The 26,279-nt window shown below is 40.5% G+C and overlaps 1 protein-coding gene across 2 annotated transcripts in view; it reads left to right on the top strand.

Moving 5' to 3' along the window:
* Positions 1 to 25,967, top strand: part of ATPAF1 (ATP synthase mitochondrial F1 complex assembly factor 1) — a 43,783-nt gene extending 17,816 nt beyond the window's left edge. The window contains exons 6-9 of one of the 2 annotated variants that reach the window (XM_003411195.4): positions 1,590 to 1,637; positions 4,753 to 4,848; positions 6,823 to 6,930; positions 24,910 to 25,967. In XM_003411195.4, the coding sequence (XP_003411243.2) occupies positions 1,590 to 1,637; positions 4,753 to 4,848; positions 6,823 to 6,930; positions 24,910 to 25,104 (447 nt within the window). In that variant the 3' untranslated portion in view covers positions 25,105 to 25,967. The remainder of the gene's footprint in view (positions 1 to 1,589; positions 1,638 to 4,752; positions 4,849 to 6,822; positions 6,931 to 24,909) is intronic. The other variant, XM_064281918.1, reaches the window with a different exon arrangement.
* The last annotated feature ends 312 nt before the right edge of the window (positions 25,968 to 26,279 follow it).

Raw genomic sequence — 26,279 nt, 5'->3', positions numbered from 1 at the left:
AGTACTGGGTTGTCAGTCAGCTAGATCATCTTCTTCCCTGAAGAAGTAGCTTAAGTTATGTTTATATCAAGCACACAAATACATGCTAAGCTTACATGTGTAAGTGTAAGATTAAAGAGGAAACATTATAGGTGGAAGAGTAAAGCCAGGCCCTTTGCTTGTTAGAGGATATTGTTATCTCTTTTTCTCCCTCTTGCACATATATACCTTGGCTCTTCATGAGTTCAACAGCTAAAAGTTCATGATGCTTTGGATCTCTGATACTGACTCATTGTTTGGACAGGTTGTCTTAGCCTGGCTCACTGGCCTGATGTCAATGACATTTGTCAGAATCCCCTGGAGAGTTTGGAGCACATGGAGTATCCACTCTTCACACATAATTCTGACACTGAATAGCAAAGCATATATCTGGTTTTTCCTCCCTCTCATAAGAATGGCTCATAGCACAACAGAGAAACCCCTGAGGGTGCAGGAGATCAGTGGGATGCAGACGCCAAATTCTCATAAAAAGACCAGACTTAATGGTCTGACTGAGACTAGAGGAATCCTGGCGGTCATAATCCCCAAACCTTCTGTTGGCCCAGGACAGGAACCATTCCCGAAGACAACTCATCAGACATGGAAGGGACTGAACCTTCCATAGGAGAGAGATGCTGATGAAGAGTGAGCTACTTGTATCAGGTGGACACTTGAGACTGTGTTGGCATCTCCTGTCTGGAGGGGAGATAGGAGGGTAGAGAGGGTTAGAAACTGGCAAAATTGTCACGAAAGGAGAGACTGGAAGGGCTGACTCATTAGGGGGAGAGTAAGTGGGAGTATGGAGTAAGGTGTATATAAACTTATATGTGACAGACTGACTTGATTTGTAAACGTTCACTTAAAGCTCAATAAAAATTATTAAAAAAAAAAAGAATGGCTCATAAATTATGGAACTTAAGGGATTGTGTTAGATATATTTTAGTTCTGGAGCTCAGTCTTGATGAATTTAAATGGGATTGAGACCTTTTGTTTTTGTTTGTGAGTTAATTTTTTTTTTAATTAACGTAATTTTTATTTTGTAAATCCTGTATTTTTTTTTATTGTGCTTTAAGTGAAAGTTTACAAATCAAGTCAGTCTGTCGTACAAAAATTTATATACACTTTGCTATGTACTCCTAATTGCTCTCCCCCTAATGAGACAGCACATTCCTTCCCTCCGCTCTCCCTTCTAGTGTCCATTCCGCCAGCTTCTGACCCCCTCTGCCCTCTCATCTCCCCTCCAGACAAGAGATGCCAACGTAGCCTCAAGTGTCTACTTGATCCAAGAAGCTCATTCTTCACCAGCATCTTTTTCTAACCCATTGTCCAGTCCAGTCCCTGTCTGAAGAGTTGGCTTTGGGAATGGTTCCTATTCTGGGCTAACAGAAGGTCTGGGGCCTGTGACCACGAGGGTACTTCTAGTCTCAGTCTGACCATTAAGTCCGGTCTTTTTATGAGAATTTGGGGTCTGCATCCCACTGCTCTCCTGCTCCCTCAGGGGTTCTCTGTTGTGTTCCATGTCAGGGCAGTCATCAGTTTGTGAGTTAATTTTATTCCTTTCCAACCCACAGGAAGAAAAGTTTGATTTGATCTGGAACCGGGCTCAGTCCTGTCCAACAGTAAGTCTCCAGTGACCATATGAAGATTGCTTATCAATACTGTCAAATAAGGGTGTTTCCTAACTGTCTTCGTCATCTAGTGTTGCAGTAACAGAAATACCACGAGTGGATGGCTCTAACAAACAGAAGTTCATTCTCTCACAGTCTGGTGGGCCAGAAGTCCAAATTCAGGGCGTTAGCTCCAGGGGGAGGCTTTCTCTGTCGGCTCTGGAGGAAGGTCCTTGTCATCAGTCTTCCCCTGGACTAAAGTTTCTCTGTGCAGGAACTCCGAGTCCAAAGGACACGCTCTGCTCCCAGCACTGCTTTCTTGGTGGTATGAGGTCCTCCGTCTCTTTGCTCACTTCTGTCTTTTATATCTCAAAAGAGATTGACTCAAGACACAATCCAGTCTTGTAGATTGAGTTCTGCCTTATTAACCTAACTGCCACCTGTCCCACCTCATCAATATCATAGAGGTAGGGCTTACAACACATAAGAAAATCACATCAGATGATGAAACAGTGGACAATCACACAATACTAGGAATCATGGCTTAGCCAAATTGATACACATATTTTGGGGGAGACACAATTCAATCCATGACACTAACCAGTTCCGTTATGCACCATGCTGTCTTACATGTTATAGTGCTCTGTTTCTCTGACAAAGATGCTCTAATGCTGATTATACTAATCAGCGAGATTTTCAGCCGCATGAAATCATATGGATTTGGCCCAGTACATCTCTGGCTATTTAGCTGTCTGCCACATCTCAGCCCTTTCTGATCTGGACCTCAGTCTGTCACTGTAAGTGCATATTGGAATGCACCTGAGGCCTTAATCTTTCTATCCTCCTTAAAATATTGGCAGTTTTATTTGCAACTTTGGCCATGCTATCCTGGTAATATGAGCCTAAAAGCAATCATGAGGTTATTGCTAGGATAATGAGCTACCAGAAAGCCTAAAGGGAAGAGAATAGGTGGACCAGCTGACATGGCGTCAGTATGATTTCTAGGGTTCTCAAAAAAATTTCCAAATATGGCTGAGAGAAAATCAAACCTAAATAAGTGGAGAGATGTATCATGTTCATGAATTGGAAAAGTCAGTATTGTTCAGATGTTAGTAGTCCTCCCCAAGTTGATCTCTAGATTAAATACAATCCAAACCAAAATCGCAATAGACTTTCTTTTGTTCGTTTTTTAGAAATTGACATGCTGATTCTAGAAATTTATTTGGAAATCCAGAGGACCTAAAATAGCCAAAACTATTTTGAAAAAGAAAAAGCCTAGAGGACTTATATTTCCTGATTTCAAGACTTATTATAAAGCCAAGGTAATGAAGACAGTGTGGTACTGGCATAGAGATAGACACGTAGATCAATGGAACAGAACAGAGAGTCCAGATTTAAATCAGCATATATGTGCTAGTTGTTTTTGATAAAGGTCACAAGGTAATTAAATGAGGAAAAGATAATCATTTCAACAAATGGTGCTAAAACAATTGAATACCCATATGCCAAAACCAATGAACCTCTACTCTTACCTCGGAGTCCCTGGGTGATACAAATGATGAATGCACTCTGCTGCTAACCAGAAGGCTGGCATTTAAAGTCTGCCCAGAGGTATCTCAGAAGAAAGACCTGGTGATATGCTTTCAAAAAACCAGCCATTGAAAACCCTATGGAGCACAGTTCTGCTCTGACACGCATGGGGTCACTGTGAGTCCAAACCAACTCGACAGAAACTGGTTCATTTTTCACCCTTACCCGCCCTGTACAGATGTAGTCCCATTCCAATTATTTCACCGTAAGTTGGTTCTGATGTAAGTCAAATACCTCATTTGTTTTAGTTTTCATTATTATTGTCTTTTATTATTAGTATCTTTGTAAATCTAATCTTGATTTGTCCTTGAGGGTTAGAAACGTTACGTATAAACTTACAAATAAATTTTAATACATACATACCTAAAAAATATATAAATAGCATTTTGTCAGTTGCGGTAATAACTCCACTTGTGGAAGGCTCTGGATTACCTGGATTGTCCCTGGGAATGGGGATGGCATTTCTAGTCAGAAAACTAGTGAGAGTTGTCTATATGGTCCTTTTCTTTTTTTCATGTATTTTGCAGTAACATCTCACTGCTTCCCGAATCTGCCTGTCAGCTTTAGCAAAGCAATCAGCCTTTGTGTCCATGTTTTCAAGCAACTGAAGCCCCTGATTTAGTTCAGAAAAAAACCTTAGCTAATCCTTTCACTGTAAAATTTTTTGACAACTTCTCCCCTTCCTCTTCCTCATTATTTCTTTCTTCATCATTTTTTTCCTCTGCTACACGGCCGTGTTTTGTATGAATTGTTGAAGGGGAAACTAATTTGCTATGTAAACTTTCACCTAAAGCACAATAAAATGTGCTTTAGGTGAAAGCACATTGTGTTTGACAATAAGAAGACAATTTCATGACTAACATATATTAAACTGATTATACTTTGTTTTGTTTTGGCACTATTATCTTCACTGATCACCAATTTTAAACATCTCAATCGTAAAACTAATCATTTCTTGGTATTTAGTCTAGAGCCATGCTCCAATCAATGTCAGCCTCAGCTGATAGAATATAAAATGATTAAAGTAATCGGACCAAAAGTTAACTCAGCAGTATTAGAAAGTTTAGAAACTGGAAAAGATGCAAATATTCCGAAATAAATTGTGGTATATATCTGCAATAGCATTCCAGACAACCGTGAGAAGAAATGAATTAGAGTTATGTTTATCAACATGGATAAATCTCAAAAGCGTAATGTGAAGTGAAAAAATAAGTTGCAAAGGGATGCATACCTTTTGATAATATTTAGCTTTTAAACATTCAAACAGAACTATTTCTTACTTATGGATATACACATTTAAAAACATGAATGAGAATGACAGACATCAGGGGAAGCTTCAATTGTATCTCTAATGCTTTCTTGGGCAGGTTATAGGAAGTATATGAGTGTTTGTTATATTACCACTTATGAATTTCACAATTAAAAATATATATATTTTTAAAACCAAACATTGAAGAAATGGAGGGAATGATACAGGTGATTGGGCGTAGACCAAATGACTTCAGTTATTTATCTCTTGTATTATGTATCTCCACAGTTTCTGTGTGCGCTACCAAGAAGGGAAGGTTATGAGTTCTTTGTAGGACAATGGACAGGTACTGAACTCCACTTCACTGCACTTATAAATATTCAGGTAGGTAGCTTGTTCTCTTCCCCTAGAGGAAGGCCTTGATGAAGTTTTAGATCACAAAGTATCTACCAGCTCCAGCAAGACTTGCTGTGGCACTGATAAATTGGCATGTTCTGTGTGTTGGACTAGCTTTCTAGGTTTCTAAGTTCCCTGCTCAATAGCTAGAAATTGGAAAAGACCCAGAATCACCTGGCACTTTCTTGTCTCTTCCTCAGACACCTGTAGAACTTACTGCATGTGCCTTACTTAACAAACATGGGAGAGTTGTGGTGGTTATCTTTTTTAACCCTTAAGGAAGACGCCATGTCTTACATGTTTTATTAACAAGTCCACACCTTCCAGGGTGCTAAGTACATAGGTTCTATTCAATAGGTGGTATTTTATTTGCGTCCTTTCTTTTTCTTTTTTTTATTCCAAATATTAGTTTAAGGAGTTAGATCTTTTTACCAAATGATACAATAAAATTTTTTTTTTTAAAGTTAGATCCAAAATATTCAAAGCTTTTAAAATAAGAGTCATTCAAAATCAGATCATGACTGGAATTGGCATTCTATATTAGGGAAGCAAATATGGCAAAAAAAAACAACCATATATGACAATATTGGAAACCCTGGTGGCATAGTGGTTAAGTGCTACGACTGCTAACCAAAGGGTCAGCAGTTCGAATCCACCAGGTGCTCCTTGGAAACTTTGTGGGGCAGCTCTACTCTGTCCTACAGGGTCGCTATGAGTCGGAATCGACTCGATGGCACTGGGTTATAACAATATTGAAGTTCAGGGAAAGAGGGTGAAAGTAGAATGAGGGGACAGCTTTTCCCTTCATTATTTTTATAATTTAACGATGATTTATTGAGCACATACTATAATAACGAACATTTGATATACTTACTATATTGCATGCCAGATGTTTTACGTATGTCATTTAATCCTCACAAATGTTTTATGAGGTAGTTAATGTTATTATTTCTATTTACAGAGAAGGAAGTGGGCTTGGAGAAGTTAGTTTATGCTGCTAATAAGTGCTAGAGTTTGAGCCCAGGTTATCTGACTCCAAACCCTGTGGGCATAATAACTATGCTGTTGCATTAGGAAACCTGCTAGGGCCTGAAGATCTATGAGACAAGGTCCCTGCCCTCATGAAGCTCATACACAAATACAGGAGAAAGATCCAGAAACATAATTGTGAGCAAAATGATGACTATAATTTTAGAAATAAGCTTGGGAAAACTGAAAAGTTGAAATATTAAGAATACCTTAGCTATAGTTAGGTATTGATAATTAAAGGAATTCTTGCTGAAATTTTAGAGATGAAACCCAGGAATCTTTTATTTGAATGTGTAGTTGTTCCTTCCTACACTGTGTGAGGGCTTTATCTTTGAACCCAGGCCTCCGACAGTAAACTCTTCCTAGTCTAGACTCGAGGTCTAGTAACCAGTCCATTCTTTATGAAATTCTTATCTCTGATTTTACACCTCCTCCCTCCCCAGATTGTATTTTAGAACTGCATATTACAAATCTGGCCCATGTGCAGACTCTTCAGCTGTATGCTACAGCTTGGAAGAGCTCAGTCTTCAGAGCCAGGCAAGGGGAGTCGATTTCAGCTGTGAAATGCACTAGTCCATAAAAGGCGCAATTATACAGGCACAGCGCTTTCTTTAGAACTGGATTTGGTAGCTTCTTGTGCTGTGTTGTTTTTAAATGTATGGCCACAATGAAGGATTCACTGCCTACTGTAAACATTTTCTGGGAAGAAAGCCAAACCTTTTCCAATTGAAGACACAAATAACACTATGCAAACTGTCAGTTTCATCGGGCCTCAGCAGGTGTGCCCTTCCTTCCACATTCCAGTCCTCCAACTCACTAGCCACCCAAGGGGCTGTTAAGAGCCAGCATTTTCTCTGGACCCTCTATTGCTCTGAAATTGCAGTTTGTTGTGGTACTGCCTTATTGAACCTTGATATGTGTTCCTCCTTGCAGACCCGAGGGGAAGCTGCAGCCAGCCAGCTGATTTTATACCACTACCTTGAACTTAAGGAACAAAAGGGAATAGTGTTGATGACAGCAGAAATGGACTCCACATTTCTGGTAAGAGTCAACTTTTACATCGTTGGATTTACCTGGTAGCCCTGAAGGTATTATTTTTCTACCAAAGCTCATGAGAGGTGAAATTCCAAAGACCTACATGTACCTTCTTACTTAATTTAAAGTTGACAGTAATTTTGTCTTGCGTAAGTTCTTCTATGTTGATATTAGTACAAATCCTCAGCCACCTTTTCAGAATTCTAAAATCAAAAAGGCCTGAAAACAAAGTTTTTTTGGCCACAAAACCTCATCTGACTTGAACTCATTTAATAACTAAACCTTCACTTAAACTCACGTGAAGCCATTTATAGTCTTTATTAATCCCACTTGATGTGGCATATTCATGCATTTTACTGTCGTTCTTAAACCCAAACCCCACTGCCGTCAAGTCGATTCCGACTCATAGTGATCCTATAGGACAGAGTAGAACTGCCCCACGGAGTTTCCAAGGAGTGCCTGGCAGATTGGAACTGCCGACCCCTTGGTTAGCAGCCGTAGCACTTAACCACCATGCCTCCAGGGTTTCTGTTGTTGTTCTTAAACCCACTGCCATCGAGTCGATTCCGACTCATAGTGACCCTATTGTTGTTCTTAGGTGCTGTTAAATCAGTTCTGATTCATAGCGACCCTATGTACAACAGAATGAAATGTTGCCATCCTCACAACTTGAGTTGTGAGGTATGTTAGAGCCCATTGTTGCAGCCACAGTGTCAGTCCATCTCATTGAGAGTCTTCCCCTTTTTCACTGACCCTCTGCTATACCAAGTGTGATGTCCTCCTCCAGGGATTGGTCCCTCCTCATAACATGTCCAAAGTATGTGAGACAAAGTCTCACCATCTTCACTTCCAAGAAGCATTCTGGCTGTACTTCTTCCAAGACAGATTTGTTTGTTCCTCTGGCAGTCCATATACTCCAAGAACATATTCAATATTTTTTGCCAACACTGCAATTGAGATACATCAGTTCTTCTTTGGTCTTCTTTATTCATTGTCCAGCTTTCCCACTCATATGAGGCAGTTGAAAACACCATGGCTTGGGTCATGCACACCTCAGTCTTGAAGAAGACGTTTTTGCTTTTTTAACACTTGAAAGAGGTCTTTTGCAGGAGATTTGCCCAGTGCAATACATCATTTGATTTCTTGAATGCTGCTTCCGTGGGCGTTGGTTGTGGATCCAAGTAAAATGAAATCCTTGACAACGTCAGTCTTTTCTCCATCCATCATGATGCTACTTATTGGTCCAGATCTAAGGATTTTTGTTTTCCTTATGTTGAGGTGTATCTGTACTGAAGTCTTTGATTTTCATCAATAAGTGCTTCAAGTCTTCTTCCCTTTCAGCACGCAAGGTTCTGTCATCTGCATAACGCAAGTTGTTAATGAGTTTTCCTCCAATCCCGATGCCGCATTCCTCTTCATATAATCCAGCTTCTTTGATTAGCTGCTCAGCATACAGATTAAATAAGTATGGTGAAAAGATACAACCCTGACACACACCTTTCCTGACTTTAAACCACACAGCATTCCATCATTTTGTTCGAACAACTGCCTCTTGATCTATGTACAGGTTCCCCATGAGCACAATTAAGTGTTCTGGAATTTTAATTCTTTGCAGTGTTATCCATAATTTGTTGTAATCCACACAGTCAAATGCCTTTGCATAGTCAATAAAACACAGGTAAACATCTTTTGGTATTCTCTGCTTTCAGCCAGGATCCATCTGACATCAGCAGTGATATCTCTCGTTCCACATCCTCTTCTGAATCTGGCTCAAATTTCTGGCAGTTCCCTGTTGATGTACTGATGTAACCGCTTTTGAATTACCTTCAGGAAAATTTTACTTGTGCGTGATATTAGTTATATTGTTCAGTAATTTCCACATTCTGTTTTATTCACGTTTCTTTGGAATGGGCACAAATATGAATCTGTTCCAGTCAGTTGGCCACGCAGCTGTTTTCCAAATTTCTTGCATAGATGAGTGAGTGCTTCCAACATTGCATCTGTTTGTCAAAACATCTCGGTTGATATTCCCTCAGTTCCTGGAGCCATGTTTTTCACAATGCTTTCAGTGCAGCTTGGACTTCTTCCTTCAGTACCATCTGTTCTTGATCATATGCTACCTCCTGAAATGGCTGAATGTTGTCCAGTTCTTTTTGGTACAGTGACTGTGTATATTTCTTTTATTTTCTTTTGATGCATCCTGTGTCATTCAGTATTTTGCCCGTAGAATTCTTAGTATTGTAACTGTAGGCTTGAATTTTTTTCTTCAGTTCTTTCAGCTTGAGAAATGTCAAATGTGCTCTTCCATTTTGGTTTTCTAACTCTAGGTCTTTGCACATTTCATTATAATACTTTGTCTTCTCGATCCACCCTTTGAAATCTTCTATTCAGGTCTTTTACTTCATCATCAATTTGCCTTAGCTACTCTACATTCGAGAGCAAGTTTCAGAGTCTCTTCTGACAATCCATTTTGGTCATTTCTTCTTTCCTGTCATTTTAATGACCTTTTGCTTTCTTCGTGTATGATGTCCTTAATGCCATCCCACAACTTGTTTGGTCTTTGGTCAGTAGTGTTCAGTGTATCAAATCTGTTCTTAAGATGGTTTCTAAATTCAGCTGGGATATACTCCGGACTGTACTTTAGCTCTCATGGACTTGTTTTAATTTTTTTCAGCTTCAACTTGAATTTGCATTTGCTGTTGATGGTCTGTTGTATAGTCAGCTCCTGCCCTTGTTCTGACTGATGATATTGAGCTTCTTCATCAACTTTTTCCACAGGTTTTGTCGATTCGATTCCTGTGCATTCCATCTGGTGAGGTCCATGTGTATAGTTACCTTTTATGTTGTTGAAAAAGGTATTTCCAATGAATAGGTTGTTAGTCTTGCAGAATTCTATCATGTGATCTCCAGCATTGTTTCTGTCACCAAGGCCATATTTTCCAACTACTGATCCTTCTTCTTTGTTTCTAATTTTTGCATTCCAATTGCCAGTAATTATCAATGCATCTTGATTTCATGTTTGACCAATTTTAGACTGCAGAAGTTGGTAAAAAAAATCTTCAATTTCTTCATCTTCGATCTTAGTGGTTGGTGTATAAATTTGAATAATATTGGTATTAACTGGTTGTCCTTATAGGGGTATGGATGTTATCCTATCACTGTTAGCATTGTACTTCAGAATAGATCTTGAAATTTAAGCATCAACTACTAAGGCCAAATATGAAGAAATCAAAGATTTGTACCAACTTCTGCAGTCTGAAATTGACCAAACATGCAATCAGGATGCACTGATAGTTACTGGTGGTTGGAATACAGAAGTTAGAAACAAAGAAGGACTGGAAAATATGGCCTTGGTGATAGAAACAATGCTGGAGATCGCATGATAAAATTTTGCAAGACTAATGAATTCTTCATTGCAAATACCTTTTTTCACCAACATAAACTGCGGCTGTATATGTGGACCTTGCCAGATGGAATACACAGGAATCAGATTGACTACATCTGTGGACAGAGACAATGGAAAAGCTCGATATCATCAGTCAGAACAAGGCCAGGGGCCAGCTGTGGAACAGATCATCAATTGCTTATATGCAAGTTCACGTTGAAACTGAAGAAAATTAGAACAAGCCCACAAGAGGCAAAGTATGACTTTGAGTATAGCCCACCTGAATTTAGAGACCATCTCAAGAATAGATTTGACATATTGAACAGTAATGACTAAAGACCAGAGGAGTTGTGCAAGGACATCATATATGAAGAAAGCAAGAGGTCATTAAAAAGACAGGAAAAAAAGAAAAGTCCAAAATGGATTGTCACAAGAGACTCTGAAACTTGGACTTGAACATTGAGTAGCTAAAGCAAATGGAAGAAATGAAGTAAAAGAGCTGAATAGTAGATTTCAAAGGGTGGCTGGAGAAGACATAGTAAAATATTATAACAACATGTGCAAAGACCTGGAGATAGAAAATCAAAAGGGAAGAACATGCTCAGCATTTCTCAAACTGAAAGATCTAAAGAAAAAATTCAAGCCTCAAGTTGCATAATTGAAGGATTCCATGGAGAAAATATTAAACGATTCAGGAAGCCTCAAAATAAGATGGAAGGAATACACAGAGTCACTATACCAAAAAGAATTGGTCGACATTCAGCCATTTCAGGAGGTAGCATATGACCAAGAACCAGTGGTACTGGAGGAAGAAGTCCAAGTTGCACTGAAGGCATTGGTGAAAAATAAGGGTCCAGGAATTGACAAAATACCACTTGAGATGTTTCGACAAACAGGTGCAGTGCCCGAAGTGCTCACTTACCTATGCCAAGAAATTTGGAAGACAGCTGCCTGGCCAGCTGACTGGAAGAGATCCATATTTATGCCTATTCCAAAGAAAGGTGATTCAACCAAATGCGGAAATTATCCAACAATGTCATTAATATCACATGCAAATAAAACATGGCTGAAAATAATTCAAAAGTAGCTGTAGCAGTACATCAACAGGGAACTGCCAGAAATTTAAGCTGGATTCAAAAGAGGATGTGGAACCAGAGATATCATTACTGAGGTCAGATGGGTCCTGGCTGAAAGTAGAGAATACTGAAAGATGTTTACCTGTGTGTTATTGACTATGCAAAGGCATTTGACTGTGTGGATTGTAACAAATTATGGATAACATTGCAAGAATCAGAATTCCAGAACACTTCATTGTGCTCATGAGGAACCTTTACATAGATTGAGAGGCAGTCATGCAAACAGAACAGGGAATACCACGTGGTTTAAAGTCAGGAAAGGTGAGCATCAGGGTTGTATCCTTTCACCATACCTATGCTGAGCAAATAATTCAAGAAGCTGGACTATATGAAGAACAGGGCATCAGGATTGGAGGAAGACTCATTAACAATCTGTGTTATGCAGATGACAGAATCTTGCTTGCTGAAAGTGAAGAGGACTTGAAGCACTTACTGATGAAGATCAGAGACCACAACCTTCGGTCTGGATTACCCCTCAACATAAAGGAACCCAAAATCCTGACAACTGGACCATAAGTAACATCATGATAAACGGAAGAAAAATTGAAGTTGTCAAGGATTTCCTTTTACTTGAATTCACAGTCAACACCCATGGAAACAGCAGTCAGGAAATCAAAAGATGCATTATATTGGGCAAATCTGCAAAAGACCTCTTTAAAGTGTTGAAAAGCAAAGACATCACCTTGAAGACTAAGGTGCGCCTGACCCAGGCCATGGAGTTTTCATTCACCTCATAATGCATGTGAAAGCTGGATGATGAATAAGGAAGACCGAAGAAGAATTAATTGATGCCTTTTAATTGTTGTGTTGGCGAAGAATATTGAATGTACCATGGACTGCCAAAAGAATGAACAAATCTGCCTTGGAAGAAGTACAATCAGAATGCTTTTTAGAAGCAAGGATGGTGAGACCAAATCTCACATACTTTGGACATGTTATCAGGACGGATCAGTCCCTAGAGAAGGTCATCATGCTTGGTAAAGTAGGGGGTCAGCAAAAAGAGGAGGACCCTCAACAAGGTGGGTTGGCACACTGGTTTTAGCAATGGGCTCAAACACAGCAAGAATTGCAAGGATGGTGCAGGACCAGGCAGTGTTTCCTTCTGTTGTACATGGGGTCGCTATGAGTCTGAACCAACTTGATGGCATCTGACAGCAACAACAGTTAGATAGTATCTGCAACTTTTTAAAATCCAATAACTCTGAATCCAAGACACAGCTGGCCCTAGGGCTTTCCTTACCTTCTTTTCCAATCTCCAGGTGAGAATCATGGAATAGAGAAGTGACCACGTGCCCATAACTAATGATGTTGATCGTATTTGTTTTCTGTGCAGATCAAGGTGCCAGAAACAGTTTTATGATTACTGTACAACCTTGTTTGTCTAGTCCTTGCTCATTTCAGTCTCACTTACCTGGCAGAGTTTAAGTTCAGGATGTCCTCAGAGTAGTAGGCACTTCAATGCCTCTTCCTCCTGAGATTCTTTATTATAATACTGACTTCTTTTTCCTCCCCTTCTTACTAGTTGCATAGAGGGAGGTAAAAGTGATGGCATTCAGCTAGTGTCCCACAGTAGGCCCCAAACTTAGGGCACAGTAGAGGCTCTCCTTCCCTGTTTACTATTCATAAAATTGTTCAGTCCCATTTCTCCCGTTCTCCTTTCTGCTTACACTTCTGCATACATCATACTCAACTGAAAGTCACCCAAAATCCTGTCCAGAAGAATGGAGTTGCCATTAATTGAGATAGAAAAGATAATAGGAGCATCAGGTTTGGAGGGGAAATTAGAAGTTCAGTTTTGGACGTATTAAGTCTGAGATGCCTATTAGATATCCAGGTAGTAGGCAGTTAAATATATGAACCCAGAGTTCAGGGGTGAAGTCTAAGCTGCAGATAAAATTATGGGAGTTGTCAGTATAAGGATTGTATTTAAAACCATGGGACTAAATAAAGTCACTAAGGAAGTAACTGAAGGTAGAAAAGGTATGAGGTCCAAGAACTGAGTCTTGGAGAGATGGTAAAGAATCAGCAAAGGGTATTAAGAAGGAACAATCAGTAATGTAGAATGAAAACTAAGATGGTAGACTGCCTTAGAAGTTAAGAGAAGAAAATGTTTCAAGGAATGCTTAACTGGTCAGATTTCATTTGCCAATAGGGTGCCAAAAGCACTCAAAATACAACTGGGAAAGAGCTGCCTCCTCAAAGTAAAGTTGACCAATAGGGCAAATGAGATGAGAATTGAAAATTTATTAGCTTTCCCAAGAAGTCCTTAAACCCATTGCCATCGATTCCAACTCATAGCGACCCTGTAGGACAGAGTAAAACTACCCAATAGGGTTTCCAAGGAGCACTTGGTGAATTCAAACTGCCGACCTTTTGGTTAGCAGCCGTAGCTGTTAACCACTATGCTACCAGGGTTTCCAGGAAGTCCTTGGGGGCCTTTATAAGAGCAGTTATATGGGAGTGATGGGGTAAAAGCATGATTGGGGTAGATTTAAGAGAGAACGGAAAGGGAAATTAGAAGGAGTAAGCATAACTCTTTCAAGTGGCTTTTCTGTGAAGGGAAGGAGAAAATGAGGCATTAGCTAGAGGGGGAGAAGTAGGGACACCGGTGCCTTTTGTTTTGTATTAAATATGGGAGAAGTAACATCATATTTGTATGCTGATAGAAAGATATAATAAAAAGGGAAATATTGGTAATACAAGAGAAATGGGAGGGAATTGTTGAAGTAATAATTTTAAGTGAGCAAATCTAGGAATGACAAGAGTATAGATAGTTCATCCGTTAGAAGAGGAGAGAAATCAGGGTAAAAGGACATAAAAACATAGATACAGTTAAATGAAGAGAGGTAGTATTAGCTTGTCGAAGTTCTCTTCTGATTGCCATGGGAAAGAAAGCAAGGTCATCAGCTGAGAGTGAGGATGTAAGAATAGGTGTTGGACGTTTAAGTGAAAAAGAGTAAGTATGGAATTATTGTCTAGAACAGGGGTTGGCAAATTACAGCCCATGGGCCAAATCTAGCATATGGCCAGTTTTATATGGTTATGAGTTCAGAATGTTATCTACATTTTTAAATAGTTGAAAAAATTTAAAGAATAATATTTAATGATACATGAAAAGTGTATGAAATACAAATTGCAGTGTCTGTAAGTAAAGATTTATTGGAACACAGCCATGCTCATTCGTTTACATATTGTCTCTGACTACTTCTACACTACAACAGCAGAATTGAGTAGTTGCAACAGAGACTGTATGGCCCAAAAAGCTTAAAACGTTTACTGTCTGGCGCTTTAGAGAAAATGTTTGCCAACCCATAGTATTAGAGAATGCGAGAGGAAAAGACTGTGCAGATACAGGCACATAGAGAGGAAAGAAAGTTGAATTTAACTAGAGTTATATTTTAGCCAAGTGGTCATTTTGAATCGGACAACCATATGGTCTACTATGCCAGAAATGACAAATTGAAGAGGCGCAGCATTGCATTCATCATCAAAAAGAACATTTCAAGATCTATTCTGAAGTAAAATGCTGTCAGTGGATAGGATAATATCCATATACCTACAAGGAAAACCAGTTAATACCGATATTATTCAAACTTACGCACCAACCACTAATGCCAAAGATGAAGAAATTGAAGATTTTTACCAACTACTGGTGGTCTGATATAGATCAAACATGCAATCAAGATGCATTGGTAATTACTGGTGATTGGAATGCAGACACTGGAAATGAAGAAGGATCAGTAGTTGGGAAATAAGGCCTTGGTGAGAGAAATGACACAGATCACATGATAGAATTTTGCAAGACTAACAACCTATCCATTGGAAATAACCTTTTTTCAACAACATTAACGGTAACTATACATGTGGACCTCACCAGATGGAATACACTGGAATCAAATCGACTACAGCTGTGGAAAGAGACAATGGAGAATGTTGATATCAGTCAGAACGAGACCAGGAGCCAACTGCGGAACAGACCATCAATCGCGCAAATCCAAGTTCAAGTTGAAGCTGAAAAAATTAAAACAAGTCCATGAGAGCCAAAGTACAATCTTGAGCATATCCCACCTGAATTCAGAGACCATCTCAAGAACAGATTTGGTACATTAAACACTAATGACTGAAGACCAGACAAGTTGTGGGATGATATTAAGGACATCATTCATAAAGAAAGCAAAAGATCATTAAAAAGACAGGAAAGAAAGAAATGACCAAAATGGATTGTCAGAAGAGACTCTGAAACTTACTCTAAAATGTAGAATAGCTAAAGCAAATGGAAGAAATGATGAAGTAAAAGACCTGAACAGAAGATTTCAAAGGGCAGTTCAAGAAGACAGAGTATTACAATGAAATGTGCAAAGACCTGGAGTTAGAAAACCAAAAGGGAAGAATACACTCGGCATTCCTCATGCTGAAAGATCTAAAGAAAAACTTTAAGCCTCAAGTTACAGTATTGAAGGATTCTACAGGCAAAATATTGAACAAAACAGGAAGCATCAAAAGAAAATGGAAGGAATACACACAGTTGCTGTACCAAAAAGAATTGGTCAATGTTCAGCCATTTCAGGAGGTAGCACATGACCAAGAACCAATGGTACTGAAGGAAGAAGTATAAGCTGCACTGAAGACACTGGTGAAAAACAGGGCTCCAGGAATTGAGGGAATACCAATTCCAGTGTTTCAACAAACAGATGCAACGCTGGAAGCTCTCACTCATCTATGCCCACAAATTTGGAAGACAGCCTCCTGGCCAACCAACTGGAACAGTTCCATATTTGTGCCCATTCCAAAGAAAGGTGATCAACAGAATGTGGAAATTATCTAATGACAACATTAATATCACATGGAAGTAGAAGTTTGCTGAAGATAATTCAAAAACAATTGCAGCAGTATACCAATAAGGAACTCACAAATTCAAGCTGGATTCAGAAGAGGATGTGGAACAAGGGATATCATCGCTGATGTCAGATGGATCCTGACTGAAAGCAGAGAATACCAAAAGATGTTTACTTGTGTGTTACTGACTATTCAAAGCCATTCAACTGTGTGGTAACAAATTATAGATAACATTGCAAAGAAATGGAATTCCAGAATGCTTAATTGTACTCATGTGGAACCTGTACATAGATCAAGAGGCAGCCGTTCAACCCGAACAAGGGGATACTGCGTGGTTTAAAATCAGGAAAGGTGTGTGTCAGGGTCATATCCTTTCACAATACTTATTCAATCTATATGCTATGCAAATAATCCAAGCAGCTGGACTATTTGAAGAACAGGGCACAGGATTGGAGGAAGGCTCATTAACAACTTGCGTTATGCAGATGACAGAACTTTGCTTTCTGAAAGGGAAGAGGACTTAAAGAGCCTACTAATGAAAATCAAAGACTACAGTCTTCAGTATAGATTGCACCTCAACATAAAGAAACAAAAATTCTCACAACTGGACCAATAAGCAACATCACAATAAATAGAGAAAAGATTGAAGTTGTCAAGGATTTCTTTTTACTGGGACCCACAATCAATGCCCATGGAAGCAGCAGTCAGGAAATCAAATGACACATTGCATTGGGCAAATCTGCTGCAAAGGACCTATTTAAAGTGTTGAAAAGCAAAGATGTCACCTTGAAGACTAATTTGCGCCTGACCCAAGCCATGGTATTTTCAGTCACATTTTATGGATGTGAAAGTTGGACAAACAATAAGGAATTCAAGAATATTGAACATACCATGGACTGCCAGAATAAACAGATCTGTCCTGGAAGAAGTACAGCCAAGGGAGGATGGTGAGACTTCGTCTCATATGTACTTTGGACATGTTATCAGGAGGGACCAGTCCCTGGAGAAGGACATCATGCTTGGTAAAGTGAGGGTCTTAACAGGAAGACCCTCAATGAGATGGATTGACACAGTGGCTGCAACCGTGGGCTCAAATGTAGCAGTGATTGTGTGGATGGTGCAGGACCAGGCAGTGTTTTGTTCTGTTGCACATAGGGTTGTTTTGAGTTAAAATTGACTAGATGACATTTAACAACAACAAAGTTTAACCATGAGAGTGAGTGACACAGAGATTGTACTTTGTTTTCTGCACAGCATTTAGCAATAGTAAAGGTGTACTCTAGAGTTTGGAAGTTCTTTTTTTCTTTTTGTGATTTTTACCACCTCATTCTAGTGGTATTAAACTGCTGCACAGTTCTCATCTTCATTAAAATTTGCTCCCTGGCCTCCAAGCATTCTACAGCATACCAGTCAATATACACTTGCCTTGTATAACTCAACATGATTGTGAGTTTTCAGTGTACTATACAACTAAACACATTAGAATTTATTCTAGAGTTGCATGATATAGAAATGGAAAAACTGGAAACGTAGTATAAACATATGACCCCCTGCGTACTCATGAATGAAATGTGTACTTTGGGCATAGTATTTCCAAATATAGTAGAGCATTAGTCTCAAATGAATAGAGATATTGGACACTAGAGGTTTCTTCTGAACTAACTTTAACACTCCCCACGTGTCTGTCAGTTTGTTGTACTGTGGTGGCTTGCATGTTGCTGTGATGCTGGAAGCTATGCCACCGGTATTCAGATACCAGCAGGGTCACCCATGGAGGACAGGTTTCAGCTGAGCTTCCAGACTAAGACAGACTAGGAAGAAGGACCTGGCAGTCTACTTCTGAAAAGCATTAGGCAGTAAAAACCTTATGAATAGCAGCAGAACGTTGTCTGATATAGTGCTGGAAGATGAGCCCCCCAGGTTGGAAGGCACTCAAAAGATGACCGGGGAAGAGCTGCCTCCTCAAAGTAGAGTCGACCTTAATGACGTAGATGGAGTAAAGCTTTCGGGACCTTCATTTGCTGATGCGGCACAACTGAAAATGAGAAGAAACAGCTGCAAACATCCACTAATAATCGGAACCTGGGATGTACGAAGTATGAATCTAGACAAATTGGAAATCATCAAAAATGAAATGGAACACATAAACATCGATATCCTAGGCATTAGTGAGCTGAAATGGACTGGTATTGGCCATTTTGAACGGAACAATCATATAGTCTACTATGCTGGTAATGACAACTTGAAGAGGAATGGCATTGCATTCATCATCAAAAAGAACATTTCAAGATCTATCCTGAAGTACAACGCTGTCGGTGATAGGATAATGTCCATACGGCTACGAGGAAGACCAGTTGACAGGACTATTATTCAAATTTACGCACCAACCACTAGGGCTAAGGATGAAGAAATAGAAGATTTTTATCAGCTGCTGCAGTCTGAAATTGATCAAACATGCAGTCAAGATGCAGTGATAATTACTGGCAATTGGAATGCAAAAGTTGGAAACGAAGAAGGATCAGTAGTTGGAAAATATGGCCTTGGTGATAGAAACAATGCCGGAGATCGAATGATAGAATTTTGCAAGACCAGTGACTTCTTCATTGCAAATATCTTCTTTCACCAACATAAACGGCGACTATACACATGGATCTCGCCAGACGGAACACACAGAAATCAAATTGACTACATCTGTGGAAAGAGATGATGGAAAAGCTCGATATCATCAGTCAGAACAAGGCAAGGGGCCGACTGTGGAACAGACCATCAATTGCTCATTTGCAAGTTCACATTGAAACTGAAGAAAATCAGAGCAAGTCCACTAGAGCCAAAATATGACCTTGAGTATATCCCACCTGAATTTAGAGACCATCTGAAGAATAGATTTGACGCATTGGACACTAGTGACCAGAGACGAGATGAGTTGTGGAATGACATCAAGGACCTCATACATGAAGAAAGCAAGAGGTCACTGAAAACACAGGAAAGAAAGAAAAGACCAAGATGGATGTCAGAGGAGACTCTGAAACTTGCTCTTGAGTGTCAAGCAGCTAAAGCAAAAGGAAGAATTGATGAAGTGGAAGAACTGAACAAAAGATTTCAAAGGGCCTCTCGAGAAGACAAAGTAAGGTATTATAATGACATGTGCAGAGAGCTGGAGATGGAAAACCAAAAGGGAAGAACACGTTCGGCATTTCTCAAGCTGAAAGAACTGAAGAAAAAATTCAAGCCTCGAGTTGCAACAGTGAAGGATTCCATGGGGAAAATATTAAACGATGCAGGAAGCATCAGAAGAAGATGGAAGGAATACACAGAGTCATTATTACCAAAAAGAATTAGTTGATATTCAACCATTTCAAGAGGTGGCATATGATCAGGAACTGATGGTACTGAAGGAAGAAGTCCAAGCTGCTCTGAAGGCATTGAAGAAAAATAAGGCTCCAGGAACTGATGGAATATCAATTGAGATGTTTCAACAAACAGATGCAGCACTGGAGGTGCTCACTCATCTCTGCCAAGAAATATGGAAGACAGCTTCCTGGCCAACTGACTGGAAGAGATCCATATTTATGCCTATTCCCAAGAAAGGTGATCCAACCGAATGTGGAAATTATAGAACAATATCATTAATATCACACGCAAGCAAAATTTTGCTGAAGAGCATTCAAAAATGGCTGCAGCAGTATATCGACAGGGAACTGCCAGAAATTCAGGCCAGTTTCAGAAGAGGACGTGGAACCAGGGATATCATTGCTGATGTCAGATGGATCCTGACTGAAAGCAGAGAATACCAGAAGGATGCAAAGGCATTCGACTATGTGGATCATAACAAACTATGGATAACGTTGCGAAGAATGAGAATTCCAGAACACTTAATTGTGCTCATGAAGAACCTTTACATAGATCAAGAGGCAGTTGTTCGGATAGAACAAGGGGATACTGATTGGTTTAAAGTCAGGAAAGGTGTGTGTCAGGGTTGTATTCTTTCACCATAGTTATTCAATCGCTATGCTGAGCAAATAATACAAGAAGCTGGACTATATGAACAAGAACAGGGCACCAGGATTGGAGGAAGGCTCATTAACAACCTGTGTGATGCAGATGACACAACCTTGCTTGCTGAAAGTGAAGAGGACTTGAAGCACTTACTGATGAAGATCAAAGACCACAGCCTTCAGTATGGATTACACCTCAACATAAAGAAAACAAAAATCCTCACAACTGGACCAATGAGCAACATCATGATAAACGGAGAAAAGATTGAAGTTGTCAAGGATTTCATTTTACTTGAATCCACAATCAACAGCCATGGAAGCAGCAGTCAAATCAAAAGACGTGTTGCATTGGGCAGATCTGCTGCAAAGGACCTCTTCAAAGTGTTGCAGAGCAAAGATGTCATCCTGAAGACTAAGGTGCCCCTGACCCAAGCCGTGGTATTTTCAATCACATCATATGTACGTGAAAGCTGGACAATGAATAAGGAAGACCAAAAAAGAGTTGACACCTTTGAATTGTGGTGTTGGCGAAGAATATTGAATGTACCATGGACTGCCAAAAGAACGAACAAATCTGTCTTGGAATAAGTGCGGCCAGAATGCTCCTTAGAGGCAAGGACGGCGAGACTGCGTCTGACACGCTTTGGACATGTTGTCAGGAGGGATCAGTCCCTGGAGAAGGACATCATGCTTGCCAGAGTACAGGGTCAGCGGAAAAGAGGGAGACCCTCAACGAGGTGGGTTGACACAGTGGCTGCAACAATGAGCTCAAGCATAACAACGATTGTAAGGATGGCGCAGGACTGGGCAATGTTTCGTTCTGTTGTGCATAGTGTCGCTATGAGTTGGAACCGACTCAACGGTACCTAACAACAACAACAACAACTTTAACCCTGAATATTTAGTAGAATATTCAAAACCCTAGCTTTGAGGCAACAGATGATTGCACTGGAATGCAGTAAGTGCTAGGCCAGTGACATGTACAGCATGCTGGCAAAAGATTGAAAAAGGGTCCTCTCCCGGAACAAAGGAGAAGGCTTCCTGGAGATAATACCTGGGCTAAACCTTCAAAGATGAGCAGGAGTTAGCCAGATAAAGGAAGAGGGGAAGAATGCTCCAGAGAGAGGAGATAGCTTAAGTAAATGTTTTGTTGTTATTGTTGGATGCCATTGAATTGATTTTCGACTCCTAGAGACCCCATATGACAGAGTAGAACTGCCCCATTAGGCTTCTTGGCTGTAATCTTTACGGAAGCAGATTGTCAGGTCTTTCTCTTGCAGAGCTCCTGGGTAGGTTTGAACCACCGACCTTTCAGTTAGCAGCCAAGCATTTAACTGTTGCATCAACAGGGCTCCTTATGTAAATGGTAGGGGGCATAAAATGACTTAAACATTGCCAACTAGTGGGTATCTCTGGTATATTAAAAAAAAAGAGGTTTGGTGGGTGGTGTTTAGAGGCTTGAATTTATTTACCCTGCAGGCACAAAACAATCATTAAAGGGTTTTGAACAGGGAATGACCCAGTCAGAGTTGGAATTCAGGACCATTAACCTTATTAATTTTGCTTGGGATTGGTTTGGGGTACATTCTGTAGTTCTAGCCTGGTCAGTGTAATCATTTAGACGACAGTTGCAAAAGTCTAGACAAGAGGTAGTGAACACCTGAATTAGAGCAGTGGTAGCATGGATAGAGGAGAGAGAATGTCCCCAGAAATATGTAGGGGATAAAATGGAGAGGACTTGGTAAGTTGATTGTAGATATGAAGATTGAGAGAGAGGAAGGAGTCAGGCTTGTCAGTATACCTCCTTATTGAGCAACACAGGGAGTTAGTATGTTATCTTCTTAGGCCTTAGAAAAGGAATAGACTGCTGCTCCATGTTGAGTCAAGAGAACAGGAGGCAGAGGACGAGTAAGGAGAGGGACCTTTCCATATTTTCCCTAGTCCTCCATGAGAGACAGACCCAAACCAAAGCAAACCCATTGCTGTTGGGTGAATTACAACTCATAGTGACCCTGTAGGACAAAGTAGAACTGCCCCATGGGGTTTCCAAGGCTGTAAATCTTTACAGAAGCAGACTGCCACGTCTTTTTCCCACGGAGCAGCTGGTAGATTCGAACCACCAACCTTTCAGTTAGCGGTGGAGCGCTTAACCACTTGTGCCACTAGGGGACCTTGAGAGACAGACAGATGCACATATCTCCCTGTGTCTTAACTCCCTACCCACCATACTAGCAGTCTTCAAACTTCTTTTTAAAGTAGTGAGAGGAACCCTTCATGCAAATAAAATCTTATTATGTAGAACCCCAAGATATAGCAGCTACACAGAGGTGGAAGGACCCAAGGTACCGCCACAGAGCCACTAGGACTGAAGAATGAACAGCACTGTTGTAGAGTGAACCCAAACCCACTGCCGTCAAGTCGATTCCGACTCATAGCGACCCTATAGGACAGAGTAGAACTGCCCCATGGAGTTCCCAAGGAGCGCCTGGCAGATTCAAACTGCCAACTGCTTGGTTAGCAGCCGTAGCACTTAACCACTATGCCACCAGGGTTTCCGTAGAGTGAACACAGCTGAAATTGCCCCTACCCCCACCACCCCAAGTCTCGGGTAAAAGTTGATGTTAGAGGCGCTACAGCTCAGGGGCTCAGAGAGTTGGTAGTATCTACCACAGGTTATAACAATATACCTGCTTTAAAAACAGTTTGCTCTTGAGGCATGATTGAGTTTAGGAAAAGTCAAATTGATGAGGTAGAGTTATATACCTCAATGATAGCGACACTATAGGACAGTAGAACTGCCCCACAGGGTTTTCAAGGCTATAATCTTTATGGAAGTAGAGTGCCACATCTTTTTCCCACAGGGCAGCTGGTAGGTTCGAACCACTGTCCTTACATTTAGCAGCTGTAATCACTGTACCACAGAGCTCCTCCCAGAAACAGTAGCAGGGTGAAGTAGAGGGGATATTGCCTGGGTGTCCAGAAGCCTGAGGTCTGGTCCTCGCTCTGCGGCTTGCTAGCCACATGACCTTGGGCACGTCCCTGAACCTCATCTGCCTTGGTTTCCTTGCCTATTAAATGAGGACTGGGTGATCTCTGAGGCCCCATCCAGCTCTAAAATTCTATTAATGTGAAATAGCCAGCCTTTTGGAAAAAGGCTTTTGATTAAAGATCCAGTCTCAGATTAGTGCCTGTTTATGAGAAATGACCTGGAAGCCCCACAGGAGGGAGTAGAGGTGAAGCAGCCTATGGTATTTATAAACTCATCTTCATCATTCTGTAGGCTAGACATAGCACACTTTTGATAGTTTTTAGTGGGAATTTTCCATTATCTTTTGGGGTTTGATTTTGACCATATGAACACAGTGATAATGGATATTTGCCTCTGGCCAGCTAAAACTGCAGGATGTACAGGAAACAAAAGTTAAGAGCTTTTTGAAGTAACGCTTTTGTAAGGTTTCAAGAGTGTAGCCTGTGTCCTGACCCGCACCTATGTCACATAGAGTGGTCTGGTCACCATTTCCCTGCTCCTTAAGTTTAGAGCAGGGTATGTTAGCTAGCCCCTTTTCTTCTCTGGGGCTTTGCTGGTGTATTAATTATCAATTGCTGCATTAAAATGTGCTCTAAAACTTAGTGGCTTAAAACAACAAACATTTATTACCTCACAGTTTCTCTGGGTCAGGAAATCAGGAACAACTTAGCTGGGTAGTTCTGGCTCGGAGACTCGCATGAGGTTCACTGAAGACGTTGGCCAGGGCTGCAGTCATCTGAAAGTTGATTGGGGCTTAAGGATTCACTTCCCACCCCACTCACATTATCTTGGCAGGAGACCTCAGCTCCTTGCTACATAGGCAGATTCTCCATAGGGCTGCGTGAGTGTCCTCAAGACGTGACAAGTGGCTTTCTCTAGAGCAAGTGTTTCAAGAAAGATGGCGAGACAGCTTTTATGACCTCCTAGCGGAAGTCATTCTCCATCATTCTGCTAGTCTGTTTTTCAGAAGTGGTTCACTAAGTACAGCCCATACACTCAAGGAGAGAGGAATTAGGCACCACAAGGGAAGAGTATTAAAGAATTTGTTGACAACTTTTAAAACCACCACAGCTGGCTTTGGCACTAGCTTTCTAACTGAGTAGTGTTAGGAACAGGCTTTATATTCAAATATATGTCTGGCTAGTCAAGAATTTAGTACTCACTCACAAACTCATTCTTGGAGCTGGGTCACGATGGCCCTTTTTTTCCCCCATGAGCTATATACTTAATAGTTATTAAAGAACTGAACAAAGAGGGAAATTGTGAATATATGCATTAAATATTCAGCAAACATTCACCAGATGCCACTACATACAAGGATATAAAATAAGCCATGATCTGTATCTTTGAGGAATAATTTAGAGGGAAGACAGACATGGGGAAAAAGAACAAAAATAGTGCTGAGAGATAAATGCTGTTATAAGCATGGGGTGATTCAGGTATACAGAAAAGAGACACCTAACGCAGACTCAGGAGGTCAGGGAGTCAGGGAAGCTCTCTAGAAGCAGTGACTCCTAGATGAGCACCCCTAGTCACCACAGCACCCAAACAAAACTCCATGGCCCTGACCAGGGAAAGACCTTACTACTCTTTTTTATCTTTCAGAATGTTGCTGAGGCACAGTGCATTGCCAACCAAGTTCAGCTCTTCTATGCCACTGATCGGAAAGAGACCTATGGGTTAGTGGAGACCTTTAACCTCAGACCAAATGAGTTCAAATACATGTCTGTCATTGCGGAACTGGAGCAAAGTGGACTTGGAGCAGAACTGAAATGTGCCCAGAACCAGGATAAGACTTAAAGCTATAAAAGTTGGCTCCACTCAGGGTCTGCTCAGCCCTGGATAATGTAGAGCCCACCCACTTGAACTACAGAGAACTCAGCTTATAACCGTGAGCAATCTGTAATGAGCTGTCCTGTGTGCTTATTGCAAGAAATGATTATGGAGGCGAGCCCTACTGCTTGATATTCAGGTACAAAGGTACCCAAACATTCTGATAATTAATTCCCAGCATACTTGAGGTTTCCTTTTAAGAGACTGAGGTCATAACAAGAGATAACCAAGGATCCAGAGGAAGGTTTACCTGATTTTACACGGTAGAACAGTACAGTTGTATTCTGGCCGTTTCAGACCTTACAGCTCTGGCATGATCAGTTCTTCCTCTTTATAAACTTGTGACAAGATAATGAGCTTAGAGGCCTGCTATGTTTAGATGTGGCCTTTACATACTCTTCCCATGCACTAGACACAACCTGGATATCCTTGTTTAGATTCTAGAATAACCAGATATTGCCATCAGAATAAAGATTTCATCCAGATGCCCCCCAGAGCTGCCTTTAGAGTAGCTGGTGTGGAATATCAGCAGATTTCAGGTATGATTAGATACACAGGTACAGGTACAGTGCCTGCGTGTTATTAAGCCATGTCAAGTGGTACTTGTTCCTCTAACTCTGCCTGTTAGAAGCTGTGTATTTGAAGGGGATATATCAGTGTAGTATAAATAAATCAACACTTTTGTAAGGGGAAGATTAATCCAGATTTGCATGATTTTTTTTTAAATAATTCTAAGCAATGCCATTATTATATGAAAAAGTGGGTAGAAGCAAATGTTCCCAGATTGGGCGTAGGAAAAATGTAACAATAAAATAAAGTCTGGTTTACAATCTTTGTTACACAGAATAGTGAAATCTAAGCTATGTGTTCTCCATGGTGTCAGTCTGTGGGCTGATTGCATCAACACCAGTCTTGGGATGCAGAGCAGTTGCTTGAAATGCCAAAAATAAGAAAGGAGCTCTCCAGAATTGGAAATCCATGTTTGATTTGTAGTGTCACTGCCATGGCTTCAAGCTCAGTGATAGAAAAGGATGATGGTTACACACCAGCTCTCTGAACCCAAAGGTCCAGGTCTCCACCAGGATTGCTGTCTGCTTTGCCTGCCTACTATGCTTTTCCTGCTTTTGAGTTAACATGCTCCT

The sequence above is a fragment of the Loxodonta africana genome, chromosome 3, assembly GCF_030014295.1.
Source record: "Loxodonta africana isolate mLoxAfr1 chromosome 3, mLoxAfr1.hap2, whole genome shotgun sequence".
Lineage (NCBI taxonomy): Eukaryota > Metazoa > Chordata > Mammalia > Proboscidea > Elephantidae > Loxodonta > Loxodonta africana.
Note: the sequence above shows the minus strand (reverse complement) of the source record. Positions and strands in the feature narration are given on the sequence as shown.